The 17,377-nt window shown below is 33.6% G+C and overlaps 1 protein-coding gene and 1 long non-coding RNA gene across 2 annotated transcripts in view; one reads left to right on the forward strand and one right to left on the reverse strand.

The window, feature by feature from the left end:
- The window catches only part of PCDH15 (protocadherin related 15), a 1,717,060-nt gene that overhangs the window by 1,689,268 nt on the left and 10,415 nt on the right, over nucleotides 1-17,377 (forward strand). The window contains exons 38-41 of the mRNA XM_074382505.1: nucleotides 5,640-5,858; nucleotides 8,534-8,542; nucleotides 9,299-9,454; nucleotides 11,679-11,684. Coding sequence (XP_074238606.1) covers nucleotides 5,640-5,858; nucleotides 8,534-8,542; nucleotides 9,299-9,454; nucleotides 11,679-11,684 — 390 coding nt within the window. The remainder of the gene's footprint in view (nucleotides 1-5,639; nucleotides 5,859-8,533; nucleotides 8,543-9,298; nucleotides 9,455-11,678; nucleotides 11,685-17,377) is intronic.
- LOC141580613 (uncharacterized) lies at nucleotides 2,773-13,858 on the reverse strand. Its single transcript, XR_012512871.1, has 3 exons — nucleotides 13,787-13,858; nucleotides 11,805-11,892; nucleotides 2,773-3,285 (listed from the first exon to the last, which is right to left on the reverse strand). It is a non-coding gene; the product is annotated as an uncharacterized LOC141580613 (long non-coding RNA).

Genomic DNA, 17,377 nt, shown 5'->3' on the forward strand with positions numbered 1-17,377 from the left:
AGTCTTCTCATTCAGTGCTCAGCTCTCATTGTTCTCTGCACGCCTGTGCCACAGAGGATTCTGTCCACACTCTGATCTGTCCCAGTTTTAGATTGCTCCTCCTCGTTGCTGGGTTCCACTCTTACGGAAGAGTTGGGGGATGGCATAGGGGTTCCTCTGCTCTCCTTGTACAGCTTGGAGGTGTAAGCCCTGGTGTGTGCCTCCTCAAGATTTCCTCCCCCTCTTCTTTCTTACGTCATCATGGCAGCTATCCTCTGCTTCAAATTTACGGGGGGTCTTGGATGCAAGAGATTTTCTGCCCCTTCTCAATTCATAGTAGACCTCTGCTTTGTACTGGTGCAGGATCTTAGGTCTGAGAGGACTTCTTGCTCCTTCCCCAGGGGCAGGGGATTTTTGCTTATACCTCTTTTCCAGAAGCTGCTACCTTTGCCTGAGCAACAGGGTTGGACACACTCACACCTTCTCCCTCTAACACTTATGGCTCTTGTTTCATATGAGATAAGGGTCTGGGAAATTGCATAGGGGTTTCTGCCTGTGTACCAGACTTAGCTGATTTTTTTCTTGTTCTGCACCATGAAGGAATATTCTCTTGTGTCCTTCTTTGTCCCCCAATCTGTCTTACAGAAATCTATACAAAAATGTTTTTGAATGAGTGCAAACTCCCCTTGTGTCTATGGGTCCCTGTAAATCTAGCCTTATTTATTACAATTTTAACTGTTTATTTGTTTGGTTTTGTTTTTTGTAGAGACAGTGGTCTCACTTTATTGCCCAGGCTGATGTCAAATTCCTGGGCTCAAGTAATCCTCCCCTCAGGCTCCCAAAGTGTTGAGATTATGGGCATGAGCCACTGTGCCCAGCCTATGGCAGCCACTCCTAACCTTGTTCTGCCAAAGGTGAAACAATATATGGTCTCATCTCACCTTGAGATTGTCCTTATTGTCACTCGTTGGAATTTTTTTGTTCACATTGTGTTAGCAGCTCAAGGAAATTTAAAATTTTGGTACAACCTTGCACTTTTTTGTGATTTCATCATTGCTGTTAATAGCAATATTCTCTCATGGATTTGTGCATTCTACACAAAATAGAACACATTACTTTAAAATATAGTTTAACTAAAATTTAAAAATAAGCAAATACATTTTAGCTTATTTATCTGCCTTATGTCCAGCCTGTTTAAAAACAGTATGTCCAAATAGTAAGAGAAAGTAGAAAAAGACTATACTCTACAAACTCCCTTTAAAAGTACAATGTTTAAAAACATACTTTAACTTTAAGTAGATCTGGCTACCAAGCTCTGATAAAACATCTTGTAATCTTCTAAGTCAAGAAAAACACATACAAATTCAAAATACTGAAAATCCAAAATCAATGGAATACTAATTATTAGAATCTAGTTAAATAATTATGGAGCTGTGAAAATTGCTGATGATCTAACCATGATTTGCTTCATTAAGCAGAACAATATTATACAATGCAATGAATGTGGGTGAATATGTTAACTATCGCCCACTCTGTAAACCTAAATTGTGTACCTACAAAGGAAATAGGCAGTTGTCCCTCTACTGTATAGAATACTGTCTCCTGCTCACCCTTTACTTCTTTCTTTCTACATTCATATGTACATTGAAATATCAAAATCATCATCATCAAGGTAATCAATCATGAAGGTGAGATGCAATCTAGACTGTTGATTATACATTATATGCTGAGTGACACAACATTGAGCCCCATATCCATCATTGGAGGCAGAAATACATGTTTTCATGTGCTTGAGAAAATAAGAAGACATGACTTTTTGGTTTAGGAACTTATCTCATCTCAGGAAAACATAGCAATAATCAATTCGTGTTAACTATGTCCTGAGAAGGGAACTGTATACCTCACTCTTAGAATTCCAAAATGTTTGCATACAGTAACCGAGTATACTGAAGAAGAAAATGAAGAGAAAAAACATGTTTCTTTGTAGAAAGCTGGATTGAGACAGATCTGTTTTTCAGGAGCAAGCAGTGGAAAAACAGGATCAGAAATAAATACTAAAAAATAAATACTAAAAAATAAAATAAATATGGAAAATCAGGAAATAACCTGATGAACCTGGGAGAATATATAACTTTGAAAATTTTCTCATAGAGAAACCACTGGACAGCAGTTTAACATTTTCAGGAGAAACAGAATGACGCTGGGCACCCATGCCTGTAATCCCAGGACTTTGGGAGGCCAAGGCAGGCAGATCACGAGTAAAGGAGTTTGAGATCAGCCCAGCCAACATGCTGAAACCCCATCTCTACTAAAAATACAAAAATGAGCTGAGTGTAGTGGCAGGCACCTGTAATCCCAGTCACTTGGGAGGCTGAGGTAGGAGAATTGCATGAACCTGGGAGGAAGAGCTTGCAGTGAGCTGAGACTGCACCATTGCACTCCAACCTGGGCAACAGAGCAAGACTCCATCTCAAAAAACAAATAAACAAACAAAAACTAGAAAGAAAGAAAGCAAAATTATGTGGATTAGTGAAATGGTGTGTGTGTTTTACATGGCCTGTATCATTCTCCTGTTTCTGGTAAAAGAATTTCACTGTCTCTTGTGAGAATTGCCTCTTTCCTACGTGGTGGTAGTTTTTAATCAAGTGCCTTCACCTCAGTCCAACTGGAGTATAGTAGTTAACCCTCTTCTATAGTTTTGCTTTCTTCAGTTTCAGTTACCAATGGTACAATAAGATATTGACAGAGACAGAGGGAAGCCACATTGGCATAACTTTTATTATAGCATAGTTCTATAATTGTTCTATTTTGTTATTAGTTATTGTTATTAATATCTTACTGTGCCTAATTTGTAAATTAAATTTTATCTCCTAAAGTCAGTTGAGTACCTGGATTCAACTTTTTCTGTTTTTTAAAATTTATTTATTATATTTTAAGTTCTGGAGCACATGTGCAGATCATACAGGTTTGTTACATAGATACAGAAATGCCATCGTGATGGTTTGCTGCATCTATCATCCCGTCATCTACATTAGATATTCCTCCTAATGCTATCCCTCCCCAGTTCCCCCACTTCTGCTTTTCCTCCCCTAGCCCTTCACCCCGTTAGGTTGTGTCTTCCTTCTCATTGGTTTTGAAGAATATCTTTATTTCTACTTTCATTTCATTATTTATCCGGTAGTCATTCAGGAGCAGGTTGCTTAGTTTCCGTGTAGTTGTGTGGTTTTGAGTGAGTTTCTTAATTCTGAGTTCTAATGTGATTGCACTGTGATATGAGAGATTGTTTGTTATGATTTCCATTCTTTTCTGAAATGAGAAGATGTATGAAAATTACATTGACAACATGAAATGTATCCATTGAAAGCTCAGGCAATATAAAGAAAACGGAAAAAAGATATAAATAAGGAGATCAAAGTACATTTATAGGATGATTAAAATACAATCTGATAATGACAGGTATTTCTGAGATTAACAGAAGCAAAAAAGCAAGTAAAGAATTAAAGACTTTATTAGAGTACAGCCAAAGTCAATGAAACGATGGCTATGTTACTTTAAATAGTATCTGAAATATGTTTAAAAATCACAAACAGAAATAAAAATATCTTACTTGTAAAGGAACAAACGTTAGTTAAGCCCTGTGTATCTCATTTGCATGATAAAATGACAAAGCCAATGGAAACAAATTCACTGTTCTGTAAGGGATAACATTAGGACTCAAGAATTTTTACCTAGGCAAGTTGTTTTAAATACACGAAGTGGAAGAAAGATAGTCTAGATCAGGTGTGGGTTCAAAAGTGATCCATCCTTCTAGTAAAAAATTACTTATGACATCACATTGATAAATAAGTGACAATGAATATTTAAATAATAGAGCTGTTATAGTGTAATAAGACTAACATATCCTCCTTTAGAGATTTTGGACATGAAATGCAGGAATCCAATGGAATTTTGAGCTGTCAAGTGTTCACATTGTAGGGATATAGTCTTCCCTTAAATGAATGATCCTCTTCTGCATCTGATTCTTCCTAGTTCTAATAATATAATTCCTGTGAAGCAATTCTTGATCTATGCATAATTTAAAATCTCTTTCTTTATCTGATAAGTAATTCAAACAAAAAGTTTCACTATTCTATTTCTAGTACTCATGAAAATGGCTACGTTTTTATTTTCTTTTAAAGTATGTAACAATGAGCTTGGAAAATTGCTACAAAAAGTACATTTTTTAATCTACAAAGCATATCCGTTTTTTTTAAAGCCAAAAAAAATTCTAATTGCCACATGTGTGATATGAATTCATTTATGAGATCCATATGTGATACCAGGCACTTCTATTTTTAAGCAATGAACAGTATGTTAACAGTGGTCACTCTGAATATTAAAAGTTTCAAATGGCATAAAGTAGACTGAAAAAAGTGTACAAACATGGCCTTGATTATATTTTGATAGTGAAATTTGGGGTCATTTTTCTTTTTTTCTTTTGATTTTTTTGTTTTCTGTATTTTTCAAAATAAGAATGTTATTTTTATATTAAGAAGTAGCTCTCAAGAATTTTTCACTTTATATATGTAATATAATCAAGTATATAAAATATTTAATACCACAGCTTCAAAAAAAAAAAGATTAGACTTAAATATGCCAAGATGTTAGCAGCGATTATAGTTGTCTGTAGATCATGAGACTATGAGTAATTAAGTTTTTCTTGTTATTTTTGTTTTCCAATGTTCTATAGTAAGATACTTGATGTTTATGGTGGTGGTGTAGTAAGAACCCAACTGTTGAATCAATATGTAGTGCTTATAAGGGACTGTTCAAAAGTTCCCAAGGAAATGTGAAAAAAAATCACCTGCTAATTGTGGTGTTAAATGAATAAATAATAATTTTTTTTCAGTCTCATAAGATTAGGAAAAATTATTCCTTGATTCTCTTCCACGGAGCAAGACTCACAGTTGGAATTGCATTATTTAGAGGAAGAAATTACGTTGACTACCACTTCCTGTCATTCTTACAACAGTGATATACTACCTGCATCATTTATTTAGTCTTTCTTTCCTAGGCAGAAGAGCCTTTTAAATGTCTTTACCCTTTGACCACAAAACATTGTTTTGGTTTGAAATTTGAGGGTGTTTATATTGAAGATGGTGTTATGGCAAACAAATACAGAGTTTGAGTCTGAAAACTTAGTTTGGTGCCTTAGATTTGTTTTTATAAATGTATAGCTTTTTGGCCTGCAGTAAGTCAGTATTGTAATGTTCCGTTTTTACAGAGTTATTCTAAGGACCCCAGGGGAAAAAATGCATAAATATTATTTTAAACTATGGTATAAAATTTAGATATTATATTTTATTCCATCTAAAAAACTTGTTAAATTATTTTAACACAATGATATTAAGCTTAATGATACTGACAATTAGATTTTTTAAGTCTGTAAGCATATCAAGTAAGAGCTGTGGTTGTAACTGTTTTTTACATTTACATACAGATATTTCTCTTCTTTATTCCTCATGCTTTTTATATATGTTTTTCTTAGTAGTCATGAGACTTCTGACTCAGCTTGTGTTTCAATTAGAGAAAATATTAAGATCTTACAAGAAGAGATTTTATTTTTAAAATGCTCTTTCTCTGCTAACATCATTAATTTTACTATTTATCTAACTATAAAGATTTTTGGATGGCAAACTGCTTGATATCAATAAAGACTTTCAGCCACATTATGGGGAAGGAGGACGCATTCTGGAGATCCGGACTCCAGAGGCAGTGACCAGCATTAAAAAGAGAGGAGAGAGTCTAGGATATACAGAAGGGGCCTTGCTGGCTCTGGCCTTCATCATCATCCTCTGCTGCATTCCTGCCATCTTGGTGGTTTTGGTCAGCTACAGACAGTAAGTATTCAAGGATGGTAAACATGGATAGTTCCTCAGAAGGCACTGCAGAAAATCATCTCTGGTAACATGGCTTTGCATTGTAAAATAGTGACGGTGAAACTACTCTGAGATTGCTTTATCTGTCTTGTACCAAATGATCTTCCTCAAAAGGAAAACAATTGAAACTCCTAGTATCTTTTTCACAGATGGTCCAATATCCCTGTGATTGTAATATGGTCTCTTCCAATAGAAATATTACCTTAGTTCCTGTGGGTTGGTTTATGCTCTTCTGTTGCTTAAGAGCCAACTCAGGAGAGAAAGTGGCAGGTATCCTGGGGTAAAAGCAGTGGCATGTCTTATGCAGATACCAATCTGCCCAGCTCTAAAGGAAGGTCAGTAACCTCTACATTATCATGATAAGTTTTTATCCAAACTGTTAAATTTGCCTTTGTGCAAACGATCACAGTGTTAGAAAAAGCACTGTAAAATCATAGCATATAAGATGTAATTTTCTATGTGGTTTCTTCCTTCCTGGGTGCTTTACCAGAGTTTCTAGTGTAATATTTGACAGCATGTTCTGGCTGTGTGGGCTCTTAAATTTTCTGGTTCCTGCAGTGAAGTGCATCCATTGACAGTATCTATACTTTAAAATTGTACTTAACTTCTCTATAGTAGTCAAGTACTTATCACTAGTTTAAACATCTATATTTGAAGTAAGTTAGTAATATATTATTTGTCTGACATTAGGTCTGGGGAAGCTTTGTAATAGGGAGCCACACATTTTAAGTATATTTCTATTGACAATGGCTTGAAAAAAATTGGGTAGCTGATTAAGAAGAGAAGTTGTCCTGAGTGTGCCACAAAAAGAAAATAAATAGCAGACAGCTTTAATCATGTGAATTGCTTTATGTAACAAACAATAAGGGTAATGGCAGAACCGCTATTCATTTAAACTCTACAGAGGAAGTATTAAAATAGTCCTTATGTATTCTTTTTTTTCGAGATGGAATCTTGCTCTGTTGCCAAAGCTGGAGTGCACTGGTGCCATCTCAGCTCACTGCAACCTCCGCCTCCTGGGTTCAAGGGATTCTCTTGCCTCAGCTTTCTGAGTAGCTGGGATAACAGGCATGCGCCACCACACCTGGCTAATTTTTGTATTTTTAGTAGAGATGGGGTTTCACCATGTTGGTCAAGCTAGTCTTGAACTCCTGGCCTCGTGATCCACCCACTTCAACCTTCCAAAGTGCTGGAGTTAGAGGCATGACCCACCACACCCAGCCAATAGTTCTTATGTATTCTTAAACTGTCATCTTTGTTCTCAAACACTGAAAATTTTCTTGTGAATTGAATAAGCTAAGGTAATTCCAACCTGAAAATCCAAAAGTATGCTCTGCATGAACTTTGCTATGAATGGAAACTAAAAAGAAAATATCATGATTTATTACCCAGAAGTGGACCTTCCAACTGTAGCTTCAGTTTCAAAGTGAAGCCAAGAGTATAACCAGGGCTTGCTGCATAACTCCATTCTTTTAATATTTTTCAAGCAGGTCATTACTTGCTAAGTAATTCCAACTTGAAAATACAGAAATATTTTCTACCACAAAAGCAATGTGAAGTTGCAAATACAGCATTAGGGTTGATATACTGGAGCTTAATATATCCTTAACAAATCAATTGATATGCTAAATCTAAAGCTGATGAACAAACTTAATATTCTTTTAAATTATTAAGCCATCAACCTGTTATTAATTCTCATGTTAAAATCCATTCCATATTACCAGTTATCCTTGTCCATTTAACTGTGTTCCAAAGAGCTTTATTATATCCCGCTAGCAATAAAATCAGCGAGAAAAATCCTTATATTTGGCACACTATGCAATGATTAAAACTGACACACCCTGGATATAATACTTGGTAGTCTGAAATGTAACAAAAAGTTGAAATGTTTAATATTTAAAGAAGTTAGAGATGAATTATTTAATTCTCCTTCAGTATGAAAAGCAGCTTAATACCCTATGAATTTATTTTAGTTACTGATTTTTATAGATGAACGGAATTAAACGAAATTAGTTTTTCTTTGCTCATATAGCAAAGTAAAATTCTAATAAAGACCTAACATTTATATTTTTATATTTGCTCGCAAATAAGAATGAATAGTTATTCTTTTATATAATGATGCGCCTTTGAACTTTGCTATGAATGGAAACTAAAAAGCAAGTATGAAAAAAGTGTCATGAACTTATTACCCAAGAGTAAAACCTTCCAATTGTAGCTTTAGCTTCAAAGTGTGGCCAAGAGTATAACCAGGACCTGCTACCTCACTCCTTTCCTGTAATACTCTTCAAGCAGAATGAACCTAGAAGCCAATTATAAAGATCAAGTCATCTTAAATATTGTTTTTCTACTAGAGTTGAAATTCTCATATTTATGTTTTAATCCAGTTTTTCTTATTCCATGTAGTCCATTTATTTTTCTGTAAGGATATTTTAATGGCTTGAATTACTCTAACAGTAATAATACCATTTCATCTTTCAAACTGATATATTTAGCTTTCTTACTCTGTTATTAACTCTATGTCATTATGAATTTAACCTATGAATTATTCATGCTTTAGAATAAATTAAATGTTAAAATATTATGAATGCAGTATTTCTAATGTAAGTTTCTGTTTTTCTAATTGCTTTCCAAAACAGGTTTAAAGTGTAAGTATAATTAACATTTTACACATCCTTTTCATGTAATAGGAAAAGAGAATCCCGAGATTTTATCAATCAATCAAGTCAGCCTGCCCAGAACCACATATTATTCCTGTGTTTTACATTTGTAATAGATTATTTTTTGATTAGATATATATAGAATTGAGCTGATTTTAGACAATTAGACATAACGTGTCAATGTAAAAAAGATAGTTTGCCTATAGCTTCCCTCCTAAACCTCTTGGATTTGAGGAAGATATTAATCAGTGTCCAAGAAATCCAAAAACAGCAGTGTAGCTGCAACATGAGAATCACAGGCATTCCTAGGAATCTTAAAGGATATAAAAGCTAACCAAATTTCCCTTGTGCATGTGGGGACAGCCTCTGTTAAATAACTTAAAAAAGACTAATATGCCTCATCTTATGAAAGAGATTCATTAAACAACTACCAACTATCCCTTACATTTTAATAAATAGTTTGCTTTCTCTCTTTAGTATTATCATTTAATTTAATTCGCAAACATTCCTACTGAATTCTACCCCTTATTCAAAGGATAACTATTTGCAAGATCAAAGCAGGGATTATATGCAAATGATATCGTCTGGGGATGCTTTTGTAATTGTATCCGTTTATAAAGTCAAATGTTCTTGTAAAATAATTGTGGGTTCCCCTGATAATTGGACCCATTATTAAAAGGTAGCTTATTGATAAGCATATGATTTCCGAAATGAGTTTTACAAGACATCCTTACTTTACCCAAGACGGCAAGCTGAGTGCACAAAGACTGCACGAATTCAGGCCGCATTACCCGCGGCTAAACCAGCAGCGCCGGCCCCTGCGCCAGTGGCAGCGCCCCCACCCCCGCCGCCGCCTCCGCCGGGTGCGCACCTCTACGAAGAACTTGGAGACAGCTCAATGTAAGTAGACCTTTCAGGAACTCTGAGGAGTACGTGGGTTTTACTGAATGCTGCGTGGTGAGTATTTAATTTCAACCGGATGTGGAAATGCCTACATGGAATATTTTATTGTATTATTTTAAAGAGGAAATTTGTTGAGGACCTAAGAAAAGTTAAGTTGAAAATAATAGTCAAAACCAAACAAGAAATTAAAGAAAGCTAAGAGAAAAGCAGAATTCAACTTTAGGAGACAATTGCAGATTTATAGCTTGAGTATAATATTTAATATCTCAATCCTCAGGGTCATGCATTTTCACATATATATAATGTGTAAGTATACATACATATATATATATATATATATATATATATATATATATATATAATATATACACACACATTCTGAAAAAATATATTTTTGTATAGGCGATGAGAGAAATAAAGCACAATCATAAAGTAGTAATCCTGATTAGGTATCCAAACCAATCACTATTTGGTAATCAAAACCAAATTCTATGGTTTAAAATCAGACTTTTCTAAGATACTACTTTTAGGATATTATAAGATATTGGACTTAAAATCTCAATGAAAATAAAGAATTTGTATATTTAATTCCCAACTACTTAGAAAATGCTTTTTTCACTATATTATTCTCAGACTGCTGTGATTACTGAATATTTCTCCTGCATGATTTGAAATTTATAGTCAATTTAAAAATCATCCATTTTTGAAAGACACTAGTAACTGTTAAAAGATGTCACAGCTGCTTATATAATGACGCTACCCTCGTAATTGGATTCCTTATGGTGATGTTCAGTTTGTCAGCATTTTACAAATTAAAGAATAACTACTTTTGGACATGATATGTAAAACAACCAAGAATATTATACAGTTTTGCATATGACAAATCCAGAAAATGTTCTATTAACTGGAATTTGGAGGAGTAAAAGGACTATAACATGTTTTACATGTGACATTTGTAGCAGTTACTAGTAGAAATAAAACAAACCACAAAATTCATGAAATTGATCTGGTAATGGAAAAACTGGTTTTAAACAAATGTATTCATGTTACTTACCGTATTAATAATGTATACAAGGTTATGTTTAAGATAGTCTTATTAATGCTAAAATTGATTTTAATACTATTATTTTAATACAAAAACTAAATTTAAAATAGGTTAAAGCATGACATTCTATTTCCAGAATAACGAAATACAGGGTTCGTGCTCTAGATATATACTTTCACCTTTTTTCGTAAGTTGAAAATGGTTGTTTCTTTTGTAATTATTGGTGAACGTAGGAATTGAGCCAATATGATTTGATTCTATTTGATTAATGACTTCTCTCAAGCAAAGATCTTTAGAAACTGAAAAAGAATTTTGTATAAAGTTAACTGTGTTTATGTAGGAAATTAATGAATTAAATATATTCATTTTAAATTAATAAAAACAGGTATACTGTAAAATCATATGGAATCAATATAGTTTGATGGTAGTAGTTCTCAAATAGCAACACCTAAGACTATTTTTATTTGAACAATTGTAGTACACTCAGTAGATTTTGCAATTGTAATATATTCACTGAAATAGTTTAATTTCTACATATTCAATTTTTTTAAATTTTAGGAAATGTTTAACCCAGCTATTCAATAACTTTTTATAGGAATTCTAAGCATGTTACTAGAAAATGAACTAGGTTCAAATGAATTATCAATTATTTATTTTCAAAAGAATAAAATCAAAGGTCATTTTGGAAAAAAAATCACAAAGTAATAACTTCATGTGAATTCTACAGTTACTTTGTAATTATCGTAATAGTTGTATATTTACTAGAAAGCAAATATGCAACTTAATATCTTCTTTAAAAGTCAGTGTGCATTAACCAGTTTTACAGAGTTAGGACACAGAAGTAATTCTTAGACTCTCATTTACAATTTTTATTTTAGGATTGGCATCATCCAGGTTTAATAGAAGTAAATTTTACCTATGTGTATGTAGTAAATAGATTTTGCTAGATATAATTTTCTGTGAAGACATTTAAATAAATGTCATTTGATTTCATCTAAGATTAAATGTCCTGCTTATGAATAATAACAAAATCTAAAAACATGCATTTTTTGATATATGTACTAAATGTTTAAAGCAAGTTCCTGCTCATATTTTCAGAATTGTCTTAAATTAACTGTAGTTAAAACTTCTTTTTTTCTATCACATGTTTTCTGTTTCTCACCTGTGGATACATAGGCATAAGTAAGTAAATAATATCACTCTAATAGAAGAGCATTAGAAAAGTAGATACAATAGAATAGATTCAAATGCTGTTGTACTATAAACACAGAGATCTTCATGTTTTGCCACAGACTCACTTACTTTTAAAAGGACAGTTTTGTCTTCCACACCCAATTTTCCTCTGATGGCATGAGCTTAAAACATGTGTTTTCTGTCATAGTACCTGTGCCTGCAAAAAGGAGTTTTTAAATTTTTTAAATTAGTTTTAAAAGAATCTTAAATTTTAAGAACTTAAGATTTAGAAATCTATAAATAGAAACCTATTTATAGATTTCTTTCAAAGTGATGTGATATTGTTATATCCATTGGGTGCTTTTCCAAGAGAAACCAAACCAAGAACAAATGTATAGAAAAACAACCAGTATGTAATATCATGCCCAGTTCTTACCATATTTGAAAAATACTTTTCAAGATTCTGAAGAGTAAAATTGCTCTCTATTTAGTCCAAATTGTCTGCATTTTATGAGTTGTTCAAGCAGGGTTGATGCTCCAGGTCTACCTGTGTGAACTGCTTCTTACAGTTCGTATCTTTGCCAAATGACACATTAACAACCATGGCTTCATTCATTATTTTATTGCCCAACTTATCAATGTGCCTACTTAATTTCTATTCAGAATATTTTGTATTTCATTCCTGCTAAGTGGGTCAATATTAAACAGTAACTAAAATAAATTTAATTCTGTTTTGGCTGATAATAAAACCTAATGAGAGACTTTAGAACCACCTATCAGCCAACATTTCTGGGAGAAGGGTCCAAAGGCTTTCCTTAGAGCCACTTAACTTGTGATCTTTGATGTATTCAACTTTATTTATGATTCACAGCTACCTAAGTTTCAGTTTTCATGCATGAGTAAGTCTGTCTTTTAGTGATACCAAAGAAATGTTTTTTTAGCATCAGTCTTTTTGTTAAGGTGAGTCTTAATTTAAAATATGATCCAGATGAGTCTAAGGAATTACTGGCAACAGCTTTTCTGATTGCTATTAAAAACAATTTTTTTCTGCTTGGTATTATGTATAAGATTTTAAAACTAATCAAGCACAAAACAATTTAAACAAAAGAAAAACTCTGCCATGATTCTAGCATACATTCAATTTCTCAATTGCGATTTTTGAACTCTGTAAGACAAACTCCCACCTCTCCTTGGTAACTTCAATTATCTTAATCTGGAGAATAGGATATCCCAAATGTTGGCTCAGAGAGATTACTTTTGGCTCTAGGATAGAAATACTGAGATGAGAGATAAGGAACGGTTTCTGAATGATACAGCTAAGGATCTTCTATGCATAGCAGGCAGCCCTGAGCATCCTCAGGCCAGGAAAACATATGAAGTCGAGAGCTTCGATGGTGTTCTGCAAAGGGAACTGTTATATGTGGACGTGGATGCTTTGCTGTATCGCACTATGAAAAAACAAAAAATACTCTTCCAAAATATTTCAGAGATCAGTACTTTTTTTTTTTTTTCATTTACATTTCTCATTCTACTGACAACTCTAAGATTTTTCTGCCCTACCTTTCTGAGACCAGGGACTTCTTCAAATAATGTCTTGCTTTAGTAGGTTAGTATTGTTTGTTTGGTCTTTTATGTTTTTAAGTATTTAATAGTAATGAGAGCCATAAAAACATCTTTCTCATGAAAGCTGTGTCACAACTTGTTTCCTTACATTTCATTATCTTCTTTTCTTTCAAGTCTTTTCCTTCTCTACCATTTTCAACAAAGCAGGGGAAATCACTCAGTCTCAGAAGACAGGAAGGATCAACAAGTTGTGATGCCCTTTTCTTCCAATACTATTGAGGCTCACAAGTCAGCTCATGTAGACGGATCACTTAAGAGCAACAAAGCGAAGTCTGCAAGGAAATTCACATTTCTCTCTGATGAGGATGCCTTAAGTGCCCATAATCCCCTTTATAAGGAAAGCATAAGTCAAGTATCAACAAATCCAGACATTTCACTGAGAACAGATTTTGTAGACCCATTTTTACCCAGAATACAAGCCAAGAGTAAGTCTCTGAGGGGCCCAAGAGAAAAGATTCAGAGGCTGTGGAGTCAGTCAGTCAGCTTACCCAGGAGGCTGAGGAGGAAAGTTCCAAATAGACCAGAGCTCATAAATCTTCAGCAGTGGCAAGGCACCAGGCAGAAAGCTGAAAATGAAAACATTGGAATCTGTACAATCAAAAGAGGTAGCAGCAATCCATTGCTTACAACTGAAGAGGCAAATTTGACAGAGAAAGAGGAAATAAGGCAAGGTGAAACACTGATTATAAAAGGAACAGGACAGTTGAAATCTCTCGCTTCAGACTCTCCATTTTGCTTTCCCAGGCCTCACTTCTCATTCTCCACTTTGCCAACTGTTTCAAGAACTGTGGAACTCAAATCAGAACCTAATGTCATCACTTCTCCTGCTGAGTGTTCCTTGGAACTTTCTCCTTCAAGGCCCTGTGTTTTAAATTCTTCACTCTCTAGGACAGAGACACCTATTTGTATGTTAGCTGTTGAAACCGAAAGAAGTATTTTTGAAAATTTTTCCCATCCACCAAACATCTCCCCTTCTTCTGCCTGTCTCCCTCCTCCTCTTCCTATTTCTCCTCCTCCTCCCCCCCCTGCTCCTGCTCCTCTTGCTCCTCCTCCTGACATTCCTCCTTTTTCTCTTTCTTGTCCTCCTCCTTCTATCCCTCTTCCTCTTCCTCCTCCTCCACTTTTTCCACCTTCTATTCCTTCTTCTGGTCCCCAAACTCCACCTCTTCTACCTCCATTTCCAACTCTTCCTCCACCACCTCCTTCTATTCCTTGCCCACCACCTCCTTCAGCTTCATTTCTGTCTACGGAGTGTGTCTGTGTAACAGGGATTAAATGCACGACCAACACAATGCCTGCCGAGGAAATTAAGTCCTCTATGACACAGCTATCAACAACAACAGTGTGTAAAACAGACCCTCAGAGAGAACCAAAAGGCATCCTCAAACGCGTTAAAAACTTAGCAGAACTTGAAAAATCAGTAGCTAACATGTACAGTCAAATAGAAAAAAACTATCTACGCACAAATGTTTCAGAACTTCAAACTCTGTGCCCTTCAGAAATAACAAATATGGAAATCACATCTGAACAAAACCAGGAGAATTTGAACAATACTGTCGAGGGAAGTGAAAACCAATCTCACAGTCAATCTACTTCACTGTAATGTTGCTTTTCCTGTTTTAGTTGGGCAAACTTTTTGTTGATCATAGCCTTCAAGCTGAACATCAAATCTGAACATCAAAGAAGATTCTATTATTTTACCCCAAATTCAGTGAAATGCAGTTTTTTCTCATTTTTAATTTAAAAAGATATTAACTTCGTCACTACTAACTCATATAATAGATTTACCTTAATTTTTAAACTACAAAGTAGCATTATTTGTCCTACATTTATTTGAAAAGTAAGTAATTTTAATCTCTTTTTTAGTGGGAATATGTGGGCATGAAAGTTAGATACCCAGCTTAAACTAAAGGCATGTCTATCATGTGGATGCAGGAACTTTTACATTTAGTTTTTGATTATAGTTTTATGTGAATGTTCCAAGAAAAAAGCAGACTGTTACAGATAAGTTAAAAATGATATTATAGGTTCTGGGTTTTTTTGAAGCCTATGTATTTGGTAAGAAGAAATACTACCAAAGTGGAATGTGATGTACCTAGAATGTAGGCGATGACACACATAAGGTATTTCAAAATAAATCTCAGGTGCTATAACATGTAGTCATCTGTTTTCTGATAAGAACATCTTCTACTCTGGCTGGCTTTTATCTTACTCGTATGCTCAATGGATTTGATAAATCTTACACATTTTCAATTGCTGTCTTATTCTATTTATTTCTCATTGTGCTTTCCCCTCCCTTCTTTATAATGAAAATAAATCTTGAGTTGTTGACTTTTGTAAGGCATTTCATTGTTCCAACAGATGTTTAAAGTGCTGTTTAATTTTGCTTGCTCGCATTATTTATCATCTCCTTAATTTAAATTTTTTCATAAGATTTCTTTTTAAAGAAAGTTATCTCCAGTTTAATAAATGAAATATAAAAAGCTTAAATAGAAAAATCAAGAGAAATTATATTTGGTGAACTATCACCTTTTATAAACAGAGGTTTCTGCTCTGTTTTAAACAAAGAAGATAAAAATTTATACTCTGGTAAGAAATTTCTGTAGTGATAGTAATAGTTCTTAGAGCTCCAACTGTTACTTTCAGTGAGATCAATTTTAGCTCAAATTATATATATAATGTATAATATGTGATCATCAACTAATTACTTTGATTTTCCCATGAAATACGTGGAATAAGTTTTATTTGCTGGAAGTTTCACATTTTCAATGCATGTATAAGTATTTGTTTTACTTGGGAGTTTTAACATTTTAGAAGACAGAAGTCTGCACAGAGAAGGGTACAATTCTGAAATACAGGCAAAGTCATACCTAATAATTATTATTGGAAGTATATGAATATAGGTGGAGAGCCCTACAATGCATCATTTAAGAAGTTTTCTTTAGCCCTTATATTTCTTCAATAATTTGACCTGGCATTCCTAACAAGATCAGACAGAAAACAATCTGTAAATCTAAGTTATTTTTATTAGCCCATCTGCTTCAAATTCTTTTCAACCAAATCAAGAGTAATGACTTTCCTGGGGTTCTTGAACATGATTTTTTTCTTTCTTTCACTGAAAAACTTCAGTTGGAGTTTTTGTTGGCAGCTGGTCATGTGCATGAGAACTTGCGCTATTTGGCGGACTCGGACAAGGTATTAATCACAATTGTGTGAGCCTTTAATGTGAGTGTGTCTTTTTAAAGCTGACATCTACCAACATTTTGCAAATGTAAAATTTATGATTTCTTTTTTAAAAAAAATCTATAAATAGTAACAAAAGAAATATGAGAAATCTAAAAAAACATTTTTGTTTAGGTACCTAAAGTCTTATTAAATTGGTATATTGCCTTTTTGTATAACATTTTACTATTTTCATCATGAAAAGTTTATTCTGTACTTCTTAATGAACCATAGATACCCATGTTTAATCCAGTCTTTTTGTGACATACTGTATTTGGAGGTTTCTAATGTTTTTATGAAGCATAAAAGTCAGTTAAAATGTCTTCTATATGAGACATTTTAGTATTATATGAATACACAAGCCTAAATATTCATCCTTCTCTCAAAATCTAACTGCTTACAACCTGACAACCAAACACTAGAAAAATAACACTTTTTTCTCTATATTTAGTATAATCCCATTAGTGTATAAGAAATAATTAGATATCTTTTAAATAAAGACTTAAAGATGACCATATGTCTGTCCTTTTGTTAAAAGTAAACAGTGATACATATAAATGATATGAAATAATTAATACACATTGATTATAAATTGCATAAAAAGGTGAATCACCATTATATGAACTGACTGTATAAGTATCAATAAAATAATTAATACACATTGATTATAAATTGCATAAAAAGGTGAATCACCATTATATGAACTGACTATATAAGTATCAATAGTCATGTTTTGAAAGCACACAGATAAAGTAAGTAGTGGTTCTGTTGTGTACCTCTTTCAAGTAACTTTCTGCCTTTAAGCTAAGACAAGCAATACAAATAACCGAATGAAAGGCAACAAAAATGTTAATGGG

The sequence above is a fragment of the Saimiri boliviensis genome, chromosome 12 (genome assembly GCF_048565385.1).
Source record: "Saimiri boliviensis isolate mSaiBol1 chromosome 12, mSaiBol1.pri, whole genome shotgun sequence".
In the NCBI taxonomy this organism is placed as follows: domain Eukaryota; kingdom Metazoa; phylum Chordata; class Mammalia; order Primates; family Cebidae; genus Saimiri; species Saimiri boliviensis.